This window comes from Archocentrus centrarchus, chromosome 8 (assembly GCF_007364275.1).
Source record: "Archocentrus centrarchus isolate MPI-CPG fArcCen1 chromosome 8, fArcCen1, whole genome shotgun sequence".
In the NCBI taxonomy this organism is placed as follows: Eukaryota; Metazoa; Chordata; class Actinopteri; order Cichliformes; family Cichlidae; genus Archocentrus; species Archocentrus centrarchus.
The window spans coordinates 26,344,530-26,369,526 of record NC_044353.1 but is presented as its reverse complement, the minus strand read 5'-3'; the positions used below and the strand labels follow the sequence as shown (position 1 = coordinate 26,369,526).

General features: G+C 40.1%; 1 protein-coding gene across 3 annotated transcripts in view; it reads right to left on the bottom strand.

Annotated features, from left to right (window-relative positions):
* The window catches only part of stat5a (signal transducer and activator of transcription 5a), a 52,643-nt gene that overhangs the window by 6,817 nt on the left and 20,829 nt on the right, over positions 1-24,997 (bottom strand). The window contains exons 2-11 of one of the 3 annotated variants that reach the window (XM_030735447.1): positions 12,400-12,456; positions 11,853-12,005; positions 10,198-10,341; positions 9,828-9,984; positions 8,565-8,654; positions 6,865-7,039; positions 6,230-6,360; positions 5,367-5,518; positions 4,826-4,981; positions 459-638 (exon numbers count right to left, since the gene is read on the bottom strand). In XM_030735447.1, the coding sequence (XP_030591307.1) occupies positions 459-638; positions 4,826-4,981; positions 5,367-5,518; positions 6,230-6,360; positions 6,865-7,039; positions 8,565-8,654; positions 9,828-9,984; positions 10,198-10,325 (1,169 nt within the window). In that variant the 5' untranslated portion in view covers positions 10,326-10,341; positions 11,853-12,005; positions 12,400-12,456. The remainder of the gene's footprint in view (positions 1-458; positions 639-4,825; positions 4,982-5,366; positions 5,519-6,229; positions 6,361-6,864; positions 7,040-8,564; positions 8,655-9,827; positions 9,985-10,197; positions 10,342-11,852; positions 12,006-12,399; positions 12,457-24,997) is intronic. The other 2 variants (XM_030735446.1, XM_030735448.1) reach the window with 2 other exon arrangements.

Sequence of the window (24,997 nt, the reverse complement as noted above, 5' to 3'; positions counted from 1 at the left end):
GCCTGGCAGACCTAGAGTCTTGTAAGGTTTCTATTAGTTAGGAGGAATGTGGAACAAGACTGTGGAACAGGCTAAATGCGGATTCCGTGTCCACACCAGAGATTCCTCTTAGACATCGTTCGAGTTCCAGCCATGTCTCTGTGGTCTCCAAACACATTAAACCAGAGTTCATCATGGGATGCAGTAATCCCTGAAGAAAACCAAACCACCTTATTTCAGTGGCGCCAACTGAACTCACTGTAGTATCATCTCTGAAGGAAGTTTGAATACTAAAAGCTGATATGTTGTTGCTACAGTACAGCTTCAAAATTGATCTTCTGTTTTAATTCAGAAAAAAATGTAATATTAGTCAAAAAAGTAGAAGTCAGAACTGCTAGAACCTCCAAAATGTCCATATAAATGTGTCTGTTCCTTCTGTTTTTAAATGCTCACTGACATGACTTTTGTACCAGACTTACTTTCTCGTGTTCTCGTTTTTCAACAGGGCCTTGGCTTGCTGTTCACTAATGATGGTGGCTTTGACCTGTGGAGGGTTCATATGCACATTCAACTTCCCACCCACTAGGAGGCGCACTGTAGCAGCAAACTTTGTTTGGGTTTTCAGCACCTGTGGAGGCTGTTTCTCAATGATGAAGGTGCTGTAAATAGAAGAGCGACAGTTTCAGTAAGAGCGTAAACAAAGTGAAGTCTTGATGGCTAGATGCCTAATTTAGGCACTAAATCTAGCCATCCATTTTCTTAACGGAGTATGCAATAGCTAAAAGAGCTCATCTTGATGTATTCTGGTAGAATGAGTTGCATGAGCAACCAACTGCATACATGAGCAAATCTTGGGGTATTTGCAAATACACTATATTGCCAAAAGTATTTGCTTATCTGCCTTCACACACATATGAACTTGAGTGACATCCTATTCTTAATCCATACGGTTTAATATGATGTCGGCCCACCTTTTGCAGCCATAACAGCTTCAACTCTTCTGAGAAGGCTTTCCACAACATTTATGGAAATTTTTGACCATTCTTCCAGAAGTATATTTGTGATGACTGATGTTGAACAAGGAGGTCTGGCTTGCAGTCTCTGCTCAAATTCATCCCAAAGGTGTTCTACTGGGTTGAAGTCAGGACTCTGTGCAGGCCAGTCAAATTCTTCCACACTAAACTCACTCATCCATGTCTTTATGGATCTGCTTTGTGCACTGGTGTGCAGCCATGTTGGAACAGGAAGCAGCCATCCCCAAACTGTTCCCACAAAGTTGGGAGCATGAAATTGTCCAAAATGTCTTGATATGCTGGAGCATTAAGAGTTCTTTTCACTGGACCGAACGCAACTCCTGAAAAACAGCCCCACACCGTAATTCCTCCCTCCACCAAACACCTGGCACAAAGCAGTCAGACAAGTACCGTTCGCCTGGCAACCACCCGACCCAGACTTGTACAGTGGATTGCCAGACAGAGAAGCATGACTGGCCACTCCAGAGAACACGTCTCCACTGCTCAGTGTGCTTTACACCACTGCATCTGATGCTTTACATTGCGCTTGGTGATGTAAGGCTTGGATGCAGCTGCTCGGCCATGGAAACCCATTCCATGAAGCTCTTCACACGCTGTTCTTGAGCTAATCTGAAGGCCACATGAAGTTTGTAGGTCTGTAGGGACTGACTCTGCAGGAAGTTGGTGACCTCTGCGCACTATGCACCTCAGCATACACTGAGCTCGCTCTTTACATGGCCTACCACTTTATGGCTGAGTTGCTGTCATTCGCAATTGATTCCACTTTGTTATAATCCCACTAACAGCTGACTGTGGAATATTTAGTAGGGTGTTGCACAGGTGGCATCACGGTAGCACACTGGAATTCACTGAGCTCCTGAGAGCGACCCATTCTTTCATTAATGTTTATAGAAGCAGTCTGCATGTCTAGGCACTTGGTTTTATACACCTGTGGCCATGGAAGTGACTGGAACCACTGAATTCAATGATTTGGATGGCTGAGTGAATACTTTTGGCATTTTAATGTATGTAAGTGTCAAATTCCATCTGCACAAAACAAAAACAAAACAGGCCGTCACTACAGTTTATGAACATTAGTACAGCTCCACAAATGACAGATTTGAAACTTTAATTCTGTCTTAGGTGTTGCTGGTTCAACTGAAATAATTGCTCAAGTTCTGCAGGACATTTCAACTCAGGCCATCCGTGGAAAAATGTATAAATTTAAATATAGTATAAAACATGTTTAAAGCATCAAAAAGACAGTACAAACATTTGATAATGTATAACATGTTAGAAGTATTTGTTATTAAATGCTGCAAACTCTGTGCGGATAATCAAACTTCACAAGGTGACACAGGTGAAAACGACCTTATTTGTATCCATGCACTCTAATGGAAGGTCATATGGGCAATCACTGCGCAGTTCACAAATGGGTTTAGCAATTACTTTCTTATGAAACTGTTCTTCTGCTTTTACTGTCCGTTTTATTATTTACGCAATAACTTAAAAGTGAGGCAACAGCAGACGCAACATAATGATTAGTCTGAGCTGAGAGACGGAACTTGGAAGCCGATACATCCGCAGGGACGCACGCACGCAGAGACAACAAGGAAAGAGGAACATGCAAACTATATAAACATGTCAATGTCCAATGCCATCTCTACGAATCAAAAGCTAGAGTGGTATCACTATAGTTTAGTGAACTTTAGTGAAAGGTACAGTTGCACAAATATTAGGAGATGAGTAACTTTACTGCAAACTTAGGTGTTGCTGCATCTGTGCAGGCTCTACTCCATTAATTGCATAGGAACAGGCTTGAAAGCATATAAAGGATGGAAAATGTTTTATGAACATTTAAGTTCAGCAAAGTGTTTTGTTTTCCTCATGAAAACTCCAAAGGGATTCTTTATGCTTTCATGACCTGCAGGCTTGAGAACATTAACCTTTCAAAATGACCTTCACTGCTGCCTTGAACACTACTGGAAGGTCATGTAAGTAATCGCTTTCCAGTTAACCGACAGGGTTAACAATTACTTTCTTCTCAAAGTGTTGGTGCTTTTATTATATGCAGTGTAGCTGTTTTCTGATTTCCACATTAACATAAAAGAGACCAAGAAGTGAGATAACAGCAGAATCGGCCTAATGATTAATCCTGTATGCTCAGAGGGAGCTTGAAAGCAAACAAATACTGCTGAACTAAGTGGTTATGAGAAGACAACACTTTGCAATTGCCAGTGTGAAACCTCCTGGGGTTTCTAGGGACTAAAGAGAGGAGGAAACATAACCTGCATTTGTACTGTGCTTGATAGCAGTGCATTACTGTCTGGTTTCAGACTTGTCTGTGGCCAGTCAAAAATCGCTGTGACAATGACATGACTTCTTAGTGTGTTATGGGTCCCTGCAGGGAATCTACTGGGAAAGTGAGAAAGGACACTGTCAGAAACCTCAGAATACTTCTCGTTCAGAGATGCTGGATGGCTAAACGACCCTGGCATATGTGCATTTGGGGCCTAAAATAATGGCCTAAAACAAGATGCCTGCGCTCTTGCTTTCCTTTAAGCTCTTGAACAATGTATGATCTTTGTTTCTGCATATCTGTTTAGTTGCATTCAATTTCCATTCTTTGTCTCTGGGTCATTACTCTTTCTCATCGCCCCTTTATTCTCCTTCTTGGGCTCTCTCGTTCTCCTCTTACTTTGACGTTTATGAAATATAACATATTAATTCTCAAAGGACTGCCACTACAATCTTTATGTTTTATTATATTGACCCAAATCCTAAATCTAATCTAACTTTTAAGGTACAATAAATGAAACCCCTTTTTTTTTTTTTTCTTTTTTCCTCTGTAATAACCATTTAATATACAGTAATTACCTGTCTATTTAGGTGTAATTATTGTCCATCACAGAAAATTCCCTTTAGCACCCAGACTCTAACACTAGGAATCATCTTATTGTAATACATGCAGAATATGGTTTAGCATTACTCTGCTTAAATTATGCAAAAAAAAATGGTCTTTATGGCATCATATATTTCTCTAGAACCTGCATATACTCTTCAGCATTATTGATGTCTATACAGTTGCTAAAGATGCCCATGCTACATGTATTAATATATCCACATATGATCGTATTATTAGTAGCTATAGAACCGCCCATCCATTTTAATTACTTAACCAGGTGCGGGTTGCAGGTGCAGCAATATACCTCTAAATGTGCCACGGGTCTGCCGTGGGATCTCCTACTAGTGGAACAAGACCAAAACACCTCAAACAGAAGGTATCCAGAAGACGTGTCTGACATATCTGCGTCACTACCAACATCTCATGGCCATAGGTCAGGGAAGGAAAGCAGACTGCCCAGTAAAGCTCTCTGTTTACTACATCAGACTGCTACAGCATCCACAGGATTACAACTTATATGTAATTTCTACAAACTTTATCACTCGCGCAGTAAGTGCTGAGACAAAAAAAAAAAAATAGATTGTATGTCTCACTCTATTGACCACAATACCAGCTGTGAAAGAAGGCCTGCACAAAGGCCAACACAGTGCAAAAAAAGGGCAATTCCTCAATGTACAAAACACACCCGCCCTTTACTCACCTACATTCACTAAATGAATGAATCTTTTTAAGATAAGGTTAATGTGGGATTTAAGGCCCCTCACTGATGTCCATTTGTGTGCATATTTGACTGTGCAGAGTGAAGGATTATAGGTATGCAACCAATACACACATGCTTCCATAAAATCTGCTAAAAAAAAACAAAAAATGCAGACAACACGGAAACATGCCAGACGCGTAGATGTGTAGAGAGACTTAAAATACACACCTGGTGACCAGTGTTGAAATGATATCTGTGATAGTACTGTTGAGTTCGTTGAGAAGCTCTTCAATAGGCCCAGGGATAGGCAGCTGTTGTCTTAAATGCTCTGCCCTCCGAATCTGTTGCCTGTTTTGCCAAATTGTTTCTGCGAGCTTCTCACACCTGGCACCAATCCAGCCACACAGACACAAAAAGACACACAAGAAAGAATAATACTTAAAGATCAACATGGCCAGTGTCAGATGTATTATATTTCAGCATTACTTATTTTAATATGAACTGCTGAAAGCCAAGCTTAATGATATTAGACAGAATTTAAGATCTGGCTGAATAAATGAGGCCTTCAAAAAAATGCAAAGGGAATCAGTGATCCCTGACTGTGGGTTCAAGCAAAAAAGGAAAAAAATATGAGACAGCCTATGTTTGCTAATAAACTTGAAAAAAAAAAAATAGGCCCACTCCAATGCAAGCTTTTAAACCGGTGACCTTTTGCTTTGTGAGAGAGTCTGGTTGCTGTGATCTTGGTGGGAGGTGAAAAAAAACTCACCAGGACTGAAGGATGTCCAGGCCTCCCTCCGGCGGTCCCCCGTTGCCTGCCAGCTGTTGCCGTCTCTTCCACTGGATCAGCTCGTCATCTAGAATGATGGTCTGCTGCTTCCTCAACAGCTGCAGTGTTTTCTGGTGCTTCTCTGCCAGGTCCTGCGCACCAGCAAACAAGAAACGTGCACACCATCAGAACAGCGTTTTGGACAACTGCAAGGCTTGCACTGTTGTGAGTCTCTGCGTGTGCGCGCACACACGCAAGGGCTGTGGTTACAGAAACACTTCATGTAGTGAGCGTAACTTTTGCAATTACCACAAAAGTTGTCAAGTACAGTTTTTCATTCTATCTGTCTGTCTGGATGTGACTGTGATTGAAACAGTACAAGGTGCAGTCACAAAACTTTACAGGGGTGTAACTGAAATGAAAGTGAAGGCCAAATTTATGATGGGTGTGGTGTGACCCGGGACTACTGAAAATACTGTAGAGTTTACCTATATTTACTTAAAGCTGGTACTGCTTTGTGTATGCATGTGCGTGATGTTCATGATGGCAAAATGTCCTGGAGACAACAGCTGTAGCAGCAACTATATATCTGTCTATGGAGAGCTTCTGTCAGCTGCGCAAGATTTTCTGCATAGTTTAAATCTAAACCTGCTCAAGGATGGGTGTAATCTGGCAACTCACTGGCACTGCAGTTTATATGACCTCATTCTAACATGGTTTCTAGTTAATTTTGTCTTTATTGAGTGTCTAACTCGCACATTGACACACACACTTCACAAAGACTTGATCATGCACTATATATGTGTATGAACAAAATGATTTTTGACAAAATGACATTTTGTGTGCTAGTGAGTGTATTTCACCAGTCTGTATTTCTGTAGTGTGTTGGCCTCTCTCGTCAGCCATGCCTCCACGGTGTTTTTCTTGCTGAGGAGGGCGGGCTCTCGTAGCTGACGGTCAGCAGGGGGCAGTGTGGCCAGGCTGGCCAGCTGAGCTGAAAAGGGGTGGGGACAAGTTAGAAACTGAGGGAGCAAAAGAGAAGTAACAGTTTCTAAACTGTGCACACACAGTATTCATGTCCCCTCAGAGGAATAATGATATACCTGCCAGAACCCCCTGTCCCCCTTTTGCACAGTTCAGACTTTAAAAGAGCTAGATGAGTGTTTTTTTGATACATTTGCATTTACATTTTGGTCTATTTAAGCAAGCTGCTGACCAAACAACTGAGGGGATAAACCAATCATTTTGTTGTTTTATATATTTTTTGATTATACAATGAATTAAAAAGGTACAGCAGGAAATCTAAACGTCTGAAGAGTATGACAGGTATGATAAATGACTTTACTGACAATTAAAATCTGTTGTTTTGTTATTTACAGTAGGTAATAGGTTAAGTTTGGGAAAACTGCATCTGCTTATTGCTCTATTATATTATTGTCCAACACTGATTCTTTCATTACTGTGGTGCAATGACGAGATGCAAGCCCTCTGGTCTCACCCTGGATGCGCATGCTTTCTTGGTACTGGATAATGAAGTATTCCTGGTTGTGCTGCAGCTTGCGGAGATCATTCTCAGTGTCCTGGGTCAGCAGGCGAAGCTCCTCAAAAGCTTGGTTGATCTGTTGGTATTTCTGAGACATGCTGTCCATCATCCCACCCACTGGAGAGTTTGACTGTCAATTAAAATGTGAGATTGAGAGTCAGGGACTGAGAGAGATGAAGGAAATGGGTTTGGGAACAGTAATTGGTGGTTGGTTTCCACTGGATGCTAGATGGCCTGTATATTATCTGTTATTGAATTGTTTATGATGGTGGTTAAGGGAAGTGGCTGGCTGCTGGTGAGTTGAGAGCTGAGATACAAGGGATTTTCTTAGAAGAGAAAGCACAGATATAAAACCAAGATGAACATGATGCACTGACCCCTGCAAAGACCGCGGCAGCTGGACTACGTAATGGTAAAAATACCCTGTGAACACAAGCAGGGTGTCAACCCTGCACACCGATAAGGAAGATACGAATTTGCATACTCAGGCAAGATCACTTTAAGAGGATGAAAAAGTGCATTATTATACCTAAAGATTCAGAATAAACGGGGTAAAAGTCACTCCACTAACAGAAAAGGCATGTTGTGACTGAAAATCAATTCACCACAGGAGTTCAAAGAAGATGTTTTACGCACTGCTGGCTTTATGGTTTTATAACTCACTGCATATTATAAAGTATGAAATATTTGACTTTTCTCTATATCGCATTGTTGCAGGAGAGAAACACAAATGGTTTGGTTTTTTGAGGTCATTTTAAAGCATGACTGAATAGGCTGTGGTAAGATATCATATTTATAATGATCCAATGGAATCGGCAGACATTCCAGGATAAAAGCAGAGGAAGCACAGGATAGTTACCCACTTTTGCAATCAACCACCATCATGTAGTTTGTGTTTTGCAGGCTATGAAGCCACAGGTGACAGCTTATATATTATATTGTGTGTGTTGTCCTATTCTTCTTAAATGGATTTAAGTCCACACTTTGACTAGGCCACTCTGAAGCTTTCATTTTGTTTTTGTGTGTGTGTGTGTGTGTGTGTGTGGGGGGGGGGGGGGGGGGGGGGGGGGGTGTGAACTTGCTGGTGTGTTTCAGATCAAGTTTGTGTGCTTGTGCTTTGGAGCATGAGCTGATGGCCGGACACTCTCTTCCAGGATTTTCTGGTAGAGAACAGAATTCATGGTTCCATCAATTACAGCAAGTCGTCCTGGTCCTGAAGCAGCAAAGCAGCCCCAGACCATCACACTACCACCACAATGTTTGACTGCTGGTATGATGTTCTTTTTACGAAATGCAGTTAGTTTTATGCCAGAAGTAACAGGACACGTCTTGTGGATTGCGGATCATCAAGAAGATTTTTCGCAACTGTGACACAAGCCTTTGTGCTCTTTTTGGTCAGCAGGAGTTTTTGCCTTGGAACTCTTGGATGCCATTTTTTTGCCCAGTTTATTTATTACTGTTGAATCATAAATGCTGATCATAACTGAGGCAAGTGAGGCCTGCAGTTCTTTAGATGTTGTTCTCGGTTCTTTTTGTGACCTCCCGCATGAATTGTTGATGAACTCTTAAGAGTCATTTTGGTAGGTTGTCTCAGACACACACACACACACACACACACACACACACACACACACACACACACAAATCCCACTTACATTTGTAGCCTCTCTGACGAGCCTCTGCTCTGTGTAAAGGATGTGTTTGATACATCGGACCAACTCCAGAGGACAGCGGTCATACGTGCTCTGAAAGACAAGAACCACATGAGCTGTGTTAAGGCCTGTTAGCTCTTGACGAGCAAAACGGCTTCTGCACACAGGGCTCACCAATTTAGCAGAATCAAAGGTTCTGGAGCTAACACTGCAGGCACACCAAAACCTATTAACTTAATGAGAACACTTCATATAGAGACATGACTCATTAGTATACACCCAATTAAGTGGTTTTGTGTGTTACAGTGTAACAAAATCTTATTTCAGTTCAGAACTGTTGGTGACACTCCTGTTGTTTCCTGTTTTAAGTGAAGGAATTAAGTCAAATTGCTTTCATTTCGTATCGCACAGGATGAGAAAAACATCACTTCGCAGTAGTCACACAGCTGCATTTTCCTGAGTTTTGCAGTAAAGAAAGGATCCCAAGGATAGCAAGAAGAAAAAAAAAAAGTGACATATTTAACATGTTACTCTTAACCACATGAATACATGTGTGCTCACAGCCACGGACTGGGAAACAGTGTGGTAGGAATTCAGGATTGCAGTGCGATTTGCGCAGCCTGCCCCATTCTCCCTGTTTTTCCTCCCGGTTTCAGGGAGGGGAGAAAACAAACAGAACAGATCTGTGAGGAGGGAGTTCGATCATAAATAGCAGGGCTGGCTGGCTACCGAGGCCTTCACTTGAGCTGTCCTGTTTTTTTCCCCCCCTCAGTGGATACAACCTGTTCTTAAAACATTTTGTGCAATATGTGCTCTTTCTGAGAACTACAGTGAGGGAGGCAGTTAAGTTGTGACTTCCAACCACTTGCTTATCTTTTTGTCCCATTGCAAACAATTTTAGGGTTTTCTCAAAACAAAGCTAGAGTCTGGGGAAGTGTAATACTGAGATTTAGTAAGTGTTTGCTTTAAAGTATTCATTCGGTGTTGTTTCTGAATTACTTGTTTTTGACATTCCCAGTACTTCATGTATCAGTGATTTCGATCTGTCATTTCTGTAGCAACAGATTCTCACAGACATTTTCATGACCAATATAATACAAATATACCAACTGAATTTTTGAGTGTTTAAAAACCTTGGTCTTACTGGAAATCAAAGAAAATAAATCTAAAACAAGACAGCTATTGCGTGCTAGTTATTGCCAGGTAACCAAGCACTAAAAAGGAACCATTTCTAAGTTTGCAGTAGCGCTCTCATAAAAGCCTCACCTTGAGTTGGCTGGCATAGTGTCCCAGTTTGATTTTAAGTAGGAAGCCATCCTCCCCGACCTGGTGCTCAGCCTTGTTCTGCAACTCCTGTATAAGACTGTCCAGCAGGCGTTTGGCCTTAAACTCTTCCTGTGGGTTCTCCAGGTCTATGGCATCCCTAACACACAGACATGCATGCACACAAAACAACACATTTTAAGATGCTGAACAGAACAAGCCAAAATGTGCAAGAAGATTAGGATTTTTTTTTTTTTTTATTTTTTAAAAAGGGAGTTCTCACATATGCTCACACTCACAAGCATACAGCACAAACATTCATTCAGACATGGACAAAACTTTGCACTCTCATGTTTGCAATAAAGAAACTCACCAGAGCTGGCTCTCTATCCACTGGGACAGATAATGTCGCACCTCAATTGGAAAGTGTTGACCGTACAGAGACTGCATCTGGTGCAGGGCATCTCCCTGAAGTTGCTGGGCCTGGATCCACACCGCCATCTTCAACACCCTTAAGCTGAGATGGGGGGGGGCAAATTATTTAGTGAGTGCAGGGATGAAAGCAGTAAATAAATGGGATGTAACCTGATGAGAAAAATAGATCATCTCAGGTCATTTCACATCAACTTATTTTGAAACTTTCACTTTCATTTTACTGTTCGCTGTGTGTCTCGCCTTTACAAAGACTGCAAAAAGCAGCCATAACTTGTAATGTTATGTGTTGGTGTTTTGGGGTTTTTTTTAAGTAATGCTTTAAAAATATATATTGGTTATTGTAACAAAATGACTAAAACACATTTGTTTTCCTTGAGTGAGTTTGTGAACTGACTATATTTAGAACTTAGTGAGCCTAAATGTACAAAATACAGATGTCTCTGTTTCCCCTTCTACAACTGCAAATCCTGGCCACTTGGCTGACCTGCTTGGCTTTGCTTTCTCTTTCGCTGAACATGTTGAGGACTTAAACACGTTCCTCTGTGGAGCCAACAACTCCACGCTGAGTGTTATGTCTTGGTTGACAGGGCTTTGTGTTGGGTCACTGCTGCTTGTTTCCAGTCAACACACCCACTCATCCTTCTCAAAACTGGCAGTGTCACTGTCAGTAAAAGACTGAGAGATATGAGTACGCGGGAAGTTTGTGGTGTATGTGTGTGAGTGTTTGTGTACGCATGTGTGTATTTGTAGGTGCTTGTGGTGTCGGTGGTTCTACTTTGACAATACATTAGTTTTTAATATCCATGTATATGTAATTGTCCAGTAAATCCAAACAGAGCTAAACATTGCATCATACAAAAAAATAAAAATAAAAATACAGAAAGGAATGTTTATCATCCTGCTGCTGCTGCAAAAGAGCTTCTTTTTTTTTTTTTTTTAAACTTTCCAAATTTTATTCCATATTTCCTCACAAAGAAGAGAGGTTTACAGTAATGTGTGAATGTGCATTCTGCTATAGATATTGCATTAAAACAGTAGCCTCTTCCCTGCACAAAAATATCCCATGACTTCCACAAGTGACCTTCATTCATCTGACAAACCACGAGCCAACTGGAAAATAATTTAATTTTATTAAAAAAAACTCAAAACCTTTTCATGTGCATGTCACAAATACCTAATGGCCCGGCTCACATGCATGCTCACTAACCTACTATATGTGTACATGGAATAAGGTGAAATGCGGTCAGAAAGATAATTCCACTCAATTTGGCATTTGCATCTGTGGACACAAATCCTTTCAGCCTATTCTGATGTTCCTGTACTCTTATGGCTCTGAATGTGTCCTGGACTTCATCCCTTGACCTTATAATTTTTTTTTTTCTTATTTGCAGATGAATACAGATTCCAGCTACATTTTCAAAATAAGTAAAATGATGAGAAAGTCATTAAAAATCTAACTTTCTACAAGCATCTATAAGAAATCTTCACACTGTTTTCACATTGTGTGTGCGAAAGAAAACTGCAGGCATACACGAGGCATAAAAACAGATTTTTTAAAAAGACATTAAAGTGCTTTTCAAGTGAGTAACCTACACGTATTATCTGTAAGGGAATCAGCAGAGAGCATCAGCCCAAAACTGCAAATCAGCTGATTGGAGGAGGAGCCGACAGGAAGAGCACAAAACTTTTCTACCACCTCTTTCTGTGACACCCATTGTGGGTGTAGGACTTTCTTTCTTCACCAACCTGTATTTCACAAACATACAAATAGACCCACACTGAACATAATGGGAGTTTAAAACAGTGTTTGCTGTGCTGCCAAATGACAGCGGGACAAACTGGTGTTTTAGTCTCTTTAACAGATCTTTACGGTGGTGGCTCCAGGCACTGTTTGACAATCATTAGCACCTCAGTTATCATCTCCAAAGCAAGAGTAAAAATGCTTCCAAGCAACTGCTTTACTTTGACCTCCATGTACAAATGCCCTGGTGTGAACCTGAAATATACTGTGAAAGCAAACCACTGGTTCTGCCTTTGCCATTTTCCTCCATGTACAGGAAACTCACTGTAATATGTTACTGGTATCTCATCACTAACCTCACTTCGGCTTAAAATAATAAATAAATAAAATCCACCTTACCTTCAGCTCTGTGTTACCATGTAAGAGCAGGAAACTCTAAAAAGGAGCACCACAAACCTGAGACAGACAGACAGAGAGAGAGAGAGAGAGAGAGGCAGAGAGTCAGAAAAGAAAGAAAGAAAGAAAGAGAGAGAGACCAAAAGGAGGAAGTGAGTCAAACTTGGGCGCTTCTGAGGAAGCTAACTTTTTTCACAAGGACAAGCGTTTTAACAAAAAAGCATGAAAAAGGGAAAGTCCACTGAACAGATTTGACTTCACTCCAGTTGTTCTGGACATGTCAATATAATAACATAATTTATGAAAAATCTTCCCAAGACTGAAAAGTTCTTTCACTATGTGGGGATTTTGAAGCTGATGCATTTATAAAGACATTTATGGGAAAACGAAAATGTGGCCAGAAATCAGTTTTAGAGATAACAAAAAGAACTTATATTTCCTAAATAATTGCAAATATAAGCAAGTAAAATTTTATTTGTATAGCGCCTTTCAAGATAAATATTTATATATATATATATATATATATATATATATATATATATATATATATATATATATAAATAAAATATATAATTATATAATAAGTGCTTCACAACAAAATGTTGGAATGGGGTTTACTGCAACTTTGTAGCCAGAGCTGTGCATGATGGTGCTAAACAGACTGTCCCTTTAACTTGCTTCTGTTTTCAGTACACAATGAACTGAACCTATCTGCAACTAAAGAGCATAAATTAGTGTCACGGTCTCATGTGAGACCGTTGTTCAAAGGGTGCCGTGTGATGCTCTGTAAACAACACAGCTTGTTTGGCGTGGCTAGTTAGCCTGCTGAAGCCGGTCAACGTGAATATTTGAAGGATTTTTTTTTTTTTTTTTGTTTGTGAGCAAATCGATAACGGATTCTGAAGAAACACAAAAATCTCTTTTTAAAGCAAATCGTGCCCAGCAGAAATAAGTCAGAATGCGAGCCACAGCGGCAACAAGTTTGGCAAATTACATTGAATTAAAACATCCAATCAGTCTTGGGAAATATCTGGAAGTGACTGATATCAATAACTAATTTCCAAAGGGCAAAAGCACGAGTCAACAGCCATAACCGCTCCTATAAATATTATATTTCATCCATACATATACTCATGCAAACACATGAAGTTTGGCTTTTCATGACTGAGATGGTCCCACTGCTGGTTGTAGCCTGAAGAGGCAGAACATGAGGAAGCCACATGTTGGCAGAAACCTCCAGACAAAAATGTGACATCTTTATTTTACTGTCGGGATCAGTCTTCCCTGGCTTCTTCTTAGCTTCTCTGCCCTCCTGCTTTTGTTCACGTTCACTCTTTTTAATACCTTGAAAGGTTCCTCGCAGTTGAGACGTGTGGGCTAAACGCTGTCTCTTTTAAAGCAGAAGCTTCAACAAACAGTTTCAGCTATAGCTTTTGTCTAGAACGTTCCTGCACATAAGAAACTTGACCCATCACCTCTGCAGCTCCGTGCATCACATAATAGAGCCCACTCTGCATACACTGAAGGTGTTATGACTCAAATTAAGCTAAAATAAACCAACTAAAAAAAAAAACTGCAAGACTGAAAGACAAACTGAAAGTTAAAGTGGTTACCGAAAGCTGGGACAAATGCTACTTAGATATTTTCTCTAGATTTGTTATTAAAGAATCACATGCTAATACCAGCCGTGGGGCTGACGTCATAAGTTACCCAGAGCCATAATAGACAAAAATCACTGTACATCAATGGAGACTAAAGTGCTGCTTCATACCACCAGAGAGGTTTACTAAAGCAGTTACTGCTGATGTTTATTGCAGATCAAAATGATCTTTATATTTAATGTCCACTAATGTGTTTCTCTTCCCATAACAGAAACTATGAAGCACTGTTGGCTTGGTTTTCTGGAACTGAGTCGCACTAATTGAGAGGAAAAGCCTTCTGAATTGATACAAGGGGATATTATCTCAGCTGGGTGACTCATATTTTCATATCATCTTAGAAAACAAGGATGGGGAAAATACAGTCCAAATAAATGGGGAGGGAAAAAAAAAAAACAGTTCTGACAAACACATGTGCAAAATAAAATGGTTTAGTTCCGTGTGTCTGAGGGCTGCTCCAAAACTTAATTTGTGGTTTTATATTTGAACTGCAAATGTGTTCCTGCTGCTTGTCTGCTGCCTTTGTTTAGGAGAATAAAGAAGCACACGCACACATACAGAAATGCACTTGACTTTTACCTTCGCTCATCCATCAAAGATTATCAGTTGCCATTCTCTTTTATTTGTACTGTCATTCTTTTGGAAAAGAATGACAACCTTTGCTCTGTCTTCAAAGCCATTCTCACAGTCACTCATGCTTTTTTGTTGTCCAATATAAATTTACTGCAAACTGTACTGCCAATAATTCTTTCCTGTCCCTCTCTCCTGTTCACTCTCCAACACACAAAAACACCAATTCGGCTAATTCGACCCAACACCACACCAACAGCAGACACTCATTTCACTGATGAAATTGCAAGGTAAATAAATGAACTATTTCTGACTTCCACTGTTTGCTTTTGCTCTCAGATACCAAACAGAACACAACTGGATGGCAAGTTAAGTAAAACCAAGTCCCATAACTCCCTTTACACATAACTGGCAGAGATACAATGAAGAACTTCACCCCGCTGTGCAGATTCATTGCAAATTTATGAGCTCATAACGCCTGGATGAAAACCCAAGACAAGAGGTTCCAGCTAGCGTTGCACAACAGCTAAAAACAAATAAATCAAAACCATTTTCCCAAACCAGCTGCAAAAGGTTCTTGATGCTGGTCCAGAGAGGGCAAAAACAAAATGATGAGGAGGGCTGCTTTATTTTCACTCCTCAGGTGAATTGAAATAGCCACTGAACAATTCGTTGCCTTAAAAGCAAATTAGCCTGACTCACTATACACATATCCAGACTCTATTCAAGCAATAAATATTGTAGATGTTAATGCAAGCCAAACAAACTGATAGCCTGAACTGATAAATCCTCGGAGCAGACTGATTTCTGAACAGGGGAACGCTTCAAAGCATCTGCACCTCTCAATCAGCTCTTGAAAAAAAAAAAAAAAGTCTCTGCTTTAGAACAAATCAACAAAAGGAAATGCACCTGAACCCTCACTGGGTTTGTTCTGCCAAGAATACACAGCACCCAGATACACAGCCGTGAGCTTCAAAATAGGGAAAAGTTATGCGTATGTGTGTGTGTGTGTGTGTGTGTGTGTGTAAAGAGACCAAACAATCTAAGTAACAGACATCCTCCTCTGCTGACATGTTCCAATTAATTTCACTGAGCCAAGGTGCATTATATTCCAGCTTTCAGGGAAGACAAACAACACTACAGCTCCCCCTTGTACTAGCCCCAAAACGTCATCTGTGTCTTTGATGTCCTCTTTTTGCCTGCCACAGTCAAACCACGGCATTACAGCGTTACTAAAGGGTGGATTTAAACCCCTGCTCAGAGGTTTTGGGGTCTCAAAATAAGCTGGCATGTTAATTCAGCTAGCTTGTGTCACCCACTCTTTCCTCTGAGGAAAAACTGCCATTCATTAACGTCAGCACTTCCTGTAAGGAAACTGAAGTGCCACCCACCATTCAGAGCAGTCTTACCTTGAGAACACAAAATAGAAAGGAAACACACCAACAACATGTCATGTGCCACTGTGAGTACTTCGGATGTCTTTTAAGTGTTGATTGTGCATCAATAATGCTGCCCACTATTTGGCAAAACACACAAAGGCCTTTCTGATTGATAAATGCAGTTCCTCTCATAATCAGAAGCAGCCTCAGGTTCTTTTCATGTCAGCACAGTGTGTGACGGTGAAAACAATGTATTTGAAGGTAAGATTTATAGTTTCAAACCCAGCACTTCTGCATTTCCAAAGTATCAACCTTGTAAATAATTTATACACCATTTAAATTATGATGAATAGCTGTTAGAACATGGACAGGGTCTGTTCTTTCATCACTAGCTACAGATACATTTCCAATGTGCTTTTGGGCCTGAGTTTGTAAGTGTGTTTGTAAAGGTTGTGAATGATCAGAATAAAGTGATGTGTTTGAAGGATTCAGGAACAAAAGAATCCGTCAACACTTTTTACTTCAGCTTTCTCCTGAATTGTTTCCACAGCACTTGTTTTCCCTCTATCCAGTCTTTTTGTTATTTCATTTCATTCTATTTTTTTTTTATGTCTTGTTTTATTCTTGTTCCTATTTTTTTCCCCTGTAAATTAACACAGCTTATACAGTACTGTGCAAAAGTCTTGAGCGCCCCCCCCCCCCCCCCCCCCATTTCTTTATATTTTGCTTTCTGAGGGTCTTTCAGAGTTTCTCTTTAGACATTGGCTGGTTTTTCACTCAGGAATTTAACATAATCTATTCCCATTTCTTTAGTCGAATCTACAAAATATGCCAAAAATAAAGTTTGACAAGCATAAAATAATATTTTTACACCAACAAGATGATTCCCGAAGGGTTATTAGCCAAAAACTGAGTGGAGGACAAAAGAAGTCGCAAGTCATGTCCTAAAGAAATTTTTAAAAATTCAGCAAAGACCTGACCAAAGAGATGCGTCTGGATCTTCAGCTGATTTACTGTGAAATGCTGTGGCTGCCTTGCCAACTGTGCAGTCAAGAAGCCATTCTTATTAGGGAAGGGAAACAAGGAGAAAAAGCTGAGGTATGCCAAATTACACAAGAACTGAAAATCAGTGGCAATGAGTCCGATGGAGTGATGAATCTAAATTTGAGATTTTTTGGTTTAAATTGTCATCACTATGGACAGAGGAGGCAGGAGAAAGGAACAGCAGTGAGTGAGTGGGGATCTTCTCTAAACTGATGGAATGATGAACACAGAAATCTCCCATCAGATTTTGATCCATCATGCAATACCATCTGAGGACGGTTTCATTTTTCAACATGACAATGATCCGAAACACACTGCCAATGCAGGAAAATGGGTATAAATCATAGCACCTATTTCCCATTTTCCTAGAATAACATAAACAAGGGGTTTACTCAAACCTTTTGCACAGTGCTGCAAATGCACAAATTTGTGACATGTCAACTAAAACGTGAAACAAGTGAAGTCAAAGTTGTGAAAAAATAAAAGCTTACGTTTTTTTTGGCTACAGCTCAGTTTTTACTCAGTTTAAGTACCTTTTTTTTTTCACACTGCTGACATGACACATTATCATTTCATTATTTATTTTCTATATTGCCAATTGTGTCGCTGAGACAATCAAACTTAAAGCCTGAAGCATAAATGTTAAATACCAGGGTCCTTAGATTACTACTTTTATTCTTCTACCATGAAATGTTTTTGAAAGAAAACTTTTCTGTCAATGAAGTTTTGAAAGAAGCATAAAATAAAATGACACTTGAGGTTGTCCTCAGAGGAAAGCTATTCAGTCACACTGAATACACATAACTTTATTTGTCCAAGTAAATAAATGAGGCCCCAACTAAACAACCAGCTTTAATGTTTGCCCTCTCCACTGTCTCTCAGCTATCCTTCCTTATCCTCTATCCTTCTCCCTCCTTTTCCCTCCACAGTCCTTTTCCCTCCACAGTCCTTTTCCCTCCACAGTCCTTTTCCCTCCACAGTCCAGCTGATCCATCATAGAGGCTATGCTTTATGGCACCCACATTTAGCCAGCATTTATACAGTAAATAACATGTCAGAATAAAACTGCATAGCCCATAACTTAGATCCGATATTATGTCCAGTAAACATGGTTGCATGCATTTCCACAACATTTGTTGCCCAATATAGGATAGTTTTAAATCACCTCGCTCAAACATGTCACCTGTAGCCAGAAAGTGAAAAGAACAATGCTTGTGAATAGTAGGACTGCACATCCAAAGATGAGGGGAGGTGGTATGGTCAAAGAGCAGGGCAGGAACACGGATTTATAAGACAGCAAAAACTTGTAGTTGAGTGCAGAGTAGGAGCCAAGATGAAACCCATTATCCCAGCCAGGACAAACAACCGTATTACATCATTATCATGAATGTGGCCAGCTATTCTCCTCCACGCAAGCTCTATAAGCCAGCCAAAGTACAACTCATCAGCATTTTCGGTCAACACGCTACAAATGCAGTCAAAGCTGCGAAGCCATTAAAGAGTGAAAGATGTGACCACTTGAATTTATTGATGGTAAGTTTTAAAAATGTTTGAGATTCAAGGAATACTAATGCAGTGACCACCGCATGTTATTATTTTTAACAGCTAGAATTTATAGATGTCCCTAGACGCGTCACATGCAGGCAGTCATAAAGTTACTGTTTTGAAACGAGGACAGCCGTAACACACGCACACGCACGCACGCACACACAAACAAAAATAGGCACAGACCTATAGTACGGTGATTGTGCCAGTTCAAAATGAGGCTGTTTAAAGGTTAGAAACTTGGTATTAAGGTTAGGTCGGGACTCATGTGTGGATCACAGCAAGTCACGAAGAGAAAAACAAATATCTCTGCTAATTCACACTGAAGACTCAAAGTCAAAGAATAGAGAAAAAGACATGGGAAACTTGTTGTCACAGAGAAGCACATGACAAACAAGTGTGCCAGGAGCTCAAAGGGAGGAAAAGGCGACTACAAGAGGATCCTTGTGCTGTCCAACCTGCCCTGAGGTACTGTTGCTATGCTCCAACCCACATCCCGTCACGCTGTCCACATAAGGGAGATCATTTATTAATTCAATCACGTGCTTTTGTGTGCGATCACATGGATACGTTTGATGACGGGACTCATATTTGAATGCAGATAACTCTAATTAAATGCACCTCACATGACTCAATTAACCCTAAAAAAGCACCACGTTTGACGGGTAAATCACATTATAAACTGAACATCTCTGCCCTGCAGGCCTTTCCATCAACCACCATGTTAGAAGGTCCTGTTGTTATTTCTTCATGCAGTTAGACCGGAGCTGACTCTGTCTGCCACTATCACTGACATGAAGGCCAAAATAACGTAACGCCCTGCTTAGCATCTACTTATTCAAAATGTCCAGCAGAATAAATTCATAAGAGTTCAGTTGTGCGTGTGTTTGAAAGCTTGTAAAGTTTCTAAGCTCAGTAAGTTATCGTGCTCTAGATTTTCTCCACTCTTCACCAATAATCTTTTGGTACTCCTCCTCAGAAGCTACAGAAAAATAACTAACAGTAGGTAGGTTTGGATGAATTCAAATCATGGTTTGGAGAAAGCATAAAGTGGTTTGTGATTTTGTAAACGTGCGGATTTGAGAGTGCGCACCCTTTAATTTAAGACAAACACCAAAAGCTCGAGTTAAGATAGAACATTGTGTGCATGTCTGCACAGCAATTAAACTGAAAAACCAGGAGAAATAAAGGGTGCCGCCAGCGGCTCGGATAAATGTTAATATGCTAAATAAAAATGCACATTTAAAGAACCGCAACAGCTGCCTGCAGCTGTATCATAATTTGTTAGACTGTATTATAAATGTTACATGCAGGACCATAGTGGTGAGGGTTACTGTACTTGGAAGTTTATCTGGTAATATCTGAAGCAGAATAAGGGCAATTTCCAAAGTCAAAGTGGTCACTCACTCCCCATACATTAAAAATGCTCACACTTAAAATTTGAAGTTCTACACAAATTCTGATCATCAACAACTGGCTGACTGTCAAATATCAATCAGTCAGTCTGAACGATCAAACCTACACACCTCTGTACTAAGCAGAATTTTTATTTGATTTTTTTTGTTTTACAATCTTAGGCACACAAACACACCCAGACATATTTCAACCTAACAGATCAAATGTAAGTGCGTAAAGATAAAAGCTCCCAGGTAGCAAATTACCCACAGTGCTGAACTGCAGGCCTGAGGATACTGCTGTGATGATGAGCCACTACAATGAAAAAGAGAAAATAATCTCTGACAGGCATTATATAGCCATTTTCACACAGGTGATCAATGCCCTGCGGGGATGTATTGTGCAGATGTTGTCAGGACTGTGCAAACAGGATCAAAGAACGAGAAAGTCTGACACTCTGAGCCTGCCCTATGTTTTATAAGGCTGTCGTTGCTTTACGTCTTGGCAAACCACCAAAACATTAAAACTATGCTGAAAATAGTTCAGACTAACCTTAAGGGCATCACTAGATTGCACTTAAGGATTAGGAAAATTATATTTACTCAAATTGACTACTTTCAATGCAACTGGCCGATTCTGGCTTCTTTTTTTTTTTTTTACACGTTTTTTTTTTTTTTTTTGTATGCATGCCTAACGGTTCAAACATCTCTGCTCTAAGTGACCACATTAGCAAACAGAACAGGCAAGGAGATAAGAGATGAAACACATTTGTCCACTTCCATGACTGCACATGACTACAATGTTCAAAGCTTTAGGAAAATCCCCTCAGTAATCCTTTTCCTTAAAGCAGACAAGTGCCGACTATTTTAAGGAATCGTAAGGTTATCTGCTGGGACAGAAAAGAAAGGGAAAGATGCCCCCCCCCCCCTAGCCCTATATGTGGATACCCACAGGGAGTCATATCAAAGAAAATATATTAATGGTCTGTAACTTGTTTGAAGACAACCTATTTCAATGGCTGACCTCTATTAAGGCTGGCTGGCTTGGGAGGGACTAATAAATGGAAATAATAGCACAGATTTTCAGAAATTATCTACATTAAGAAAAAAAAAAATCCTAATCAATCCTGAAGGTGTAACATGCTTTGCTGATCTGTTCCATAGTATATTGTGTTGCTGTTGCATTGTGTATTATGCTCAAAAGCATAACAATAATACTATACAACTAGATGTAAGACTGCAAGTCTTGGTACGATCAGGAGGAGATTGCAATGGAGGATTGCACTTATGAAAAGTGCAGCAAACAACAGATAATTTTTAAAACGACTGCTCGTTAGAAAGAGGAGCACAACGGTTCGCTCGTCTCCAGACAGCTGGCTCTAAATGCGACATTGTGGGATTCAGAAAGTTAGAGATGTTTTGTCTGTTTTGTCATTACGTTTTCTGTTCTTCTCCAGTGCATGAATGTAGTTCATAATGCAAAGAGGCGTATATAAATAAAATAGCCATGGGTGGAGTCTAAGGCTAGGCTTGGCTAAAGCTACTAAAAAAAAAATCATAGTGTACAGAGGTAAAAACTTTAAAAGATTAAAAATTGGCAAGACAAACGCAATAAGGAGACAAACACCTGCACTTAAAGGCATACGTCAACTTTCCAGTAAAAAATCTTACTATGATGCAAAATAATTTATATTTGTTTGCATGCAAACTTTTACATGGCAATAAAGTGAGCAACCAAAACTGGCACACAGCTACATCGTGAGCCCATGAAGGTTCTTATCTATGTCACATATTATAAGGTCAGCACATTGCCTAACAACCGCCTACCAACGGGTTAAAATTATCTTTTTGTAGCATTTATGAACCTATAACATGTTAGAAAAGTACTGAAAACATTTTAATTTCCCGCTACAGCATGTAATTTATGTCCACAAAACTTTCAATAGCCATGATAAATTATCACATTGCCAAGCAACCACCTAACAACAGACCAAAATCACAGACCAAACAGTTCTGCAGCATGAGCATATACGAGTAAAGAATATACAATTAATAACCAGACACCTGACTGGTATAACCAAATAAGTAATGATTGGGAAAAGCTCTTTTCAGCGGTCCCCTTATTCACAAGGGGTCACCACAGCACGCGGCTCTGCATGTTTGCTTTAGCACATTTTTACACCAGATGCTCTTCTTAACGCAGCTCCCAAGGGATTTGTGTCTCCTCCCAGGATTGTACCAGTGAGCTTTTGCTTGTTAGGCCAGTGTGTAAACAACTACAATATGAAGCCACCATATTAACGTTTAATAATGAAAATCATTTTTTGGTTTTACCTACTTGACTGTATGCAAATGCTGTGCTACAACTATTTTTTTTTTTTATTTTAGCATGTTTCTATGTACAGAGGGCAAAAAAAATTATCCTTATGGGCATACTATTTATCATCAAACAAAAAATAAATTGGTCTGGGATCAGAAAATAACTGACACTGGAGTAAAAGCGCTCAGCTTAAACTGGAAATCAGGTATCCACATTTCCAGTGGTCTCAGTTACAGGAGACCCACTGCAGTGCCTGTGCTTTGCTCACTCTCGTACCTCCCTTTCTTCTCTGATTAAAATCCAGACCTTAGCAATCTGTTATTTCTGCATTAGTGACACGAGCCTTGCAGCCTGCAGGTTGACTGATGAAGCAATAGTCAGTGTGAAGTGAAATGAATCAGGGAGACATAACACACCACAGATGACCAATCCTGCTGGACTGCGCTGTCATGCCTCTAAAATAATGCTGTGTGTCATTGATCTGGGAATAACTCTACTACATTTAGCTAGTCAAAGGTTCTGGTTCCTTCATGCACCTTATTGCAGAAGTGCCTTTGCTTAGCCTTGTTTCAAAAACAGGCAAGGCTTACTTTGCATGCAGCCATTGAGGCCTTTTGCAACCGTGTAAAAGCAAAAGGTTATTTAAAGTGGATGACCTGTTACAGAAGCTGGAATATCTTTTTAGTCTATTCTGATCTTTAGTTCAAGCAAGGTAGCTTTTCAAGCTCACAGTGAGTACACTCATTATATCCTTATACTTAACAAATTTCTACATAAAGAAATTATCAAGGAAATATTTTTGAATATTTATCACTTAACACTCTTATGGACTAGTATGCCATTTATTATAAACAGCAATACTCAACAGCTGACTACAGACCAGTATTCTTCAGTCAGCTGTATTTTCTCACAGACCTAATTTTAGAATGAACCTGAAAAACAAAATTGCAACTTAACACATACAGCGCATCTTCACGTGTCATCCAGCACCTCAGAAGGAGGCGATGAATGCTTCTTGCATAATTCTACAGCTGTGCATGCTCAGTCCCTAGCAGTGTGACCTCACTGTGCTCAGCAGGCCCGCTAGACTTAAAAGCTTTTGCCCTAAAACCCTTCCAGAGTTTGACCAGCCAACATTCTACTTTGTTCTGCCGCCTCACGCTTTCCAACCATCTGGACAGGCATCTAAGATCAAGTCCAGGTATCTGAGGTGACAAGAGGTGAAGCCTTTGTGAAAAGGAAATAGAATAGCTTTGCAGTGTTTTCAAGTGCAAGACTGAACTTCTCATTTGTACAAGTTCAGGATAACCATCACTGTCACAAAGCACACAAGTATTCACAATGAACACTGGTATAACGGACTACACTTTCATATCATGAATGAGCACAGTTCAGTTCCCTCTTCGGTATAAGTTTTGTTAGAGCATATGTTTTTTCTCTTTGTGTATATAACCGCTCAGCATGTGCTTGATGGAGTAGCTTTCAATCCTTTCTGCACTGCATTCAGAGCACAAACAACACAAAATCCTGTCAAGGCAGTAGATAACAATGTTTTGTGTTTTGAGAAATGAGCCACATGCATTTACATTTTTTCAATAGTAACTAAAAATGCCCAGAGCTGACAAAGAAATGAATTAAAAAAAAAAGAGTTTTGTGTTCCACAAAGATCCATAACAGTTCTGGCAACTTCTTCACTTGGTAATTCTACCTTTTTAATGATGGTCGTGAACTTCAGCTGTCAGCGCTCTGCTCACTCTTTTACCTGACAGGTGTGCTGTTGCTTGTATGTGCTGTGAGCATTTTAAAATCCCCGCCTCCACCCCAGCATCTACTTGCAGACTGAGTCCAGCTTCTTCCTGAGGGTTAAGTTAGTCAGTCAGTGTCACTGATCCCCACCCCTTGCTGAGCTGAGGTCTCAGGACAGTGACAAAGTGGGAGCTTAGAAACTAGATGCATGTCATTTCATATTGTATATGAACACAAGTAATATACAGTAATATATATCTATCTAGTAAGAAAAACAACAACCAATATTTAAGAGCAATATTTAAGAGCACAAAATTTAAAGACGTGCCTTCTTTATATTATTATTAGAAGCTGTTACTTCTGTATTTGTCTTATCTGTAGCTTCCCTGCCCACTACGGTGACAATCGAATTTTTCTCTTCCGAATGATGAATTTGGCTTATGTTACACATCCGTATTTGCACAAAGTGTGCAGACAGACAAAGTGTTTCTGTCTGCACATATGTGTGCACTGATGCATTTTGGTCTCAACTACAGAGCACTGGTGGATGACATTATATAACATCAAGCCCAGAGGGAGAGTTAAATGTGGACACAACCTCACACTCTTGCAAGGGGTAGCAGGAATGCCAGTTTGTTGGAGTGGAGCCACTTTTGGAGCAGTACCCAGCAGCAGAAAAATCACTGAGTTAGACAGCAGGGACAACCAGCTAGCCAGTTGTCACTGTCCAGCAGTCTAATCAGAGCAGGGTAGAGGCAGTTGACTTGGAAAAACAGACACCAGTCGTAGGCCCAAACTGTCCCCCTTTAAATTCAGGGCCAATCACCAAACAGCAGTCACCACCCATTTCTTTAGTTGTACAGTACTCTTATATTATTCCATCTAAAACAGTGGAGACAAAGTTTAGAGGTAATGGGTGTTGTTATGAATTACACTACTGAATGA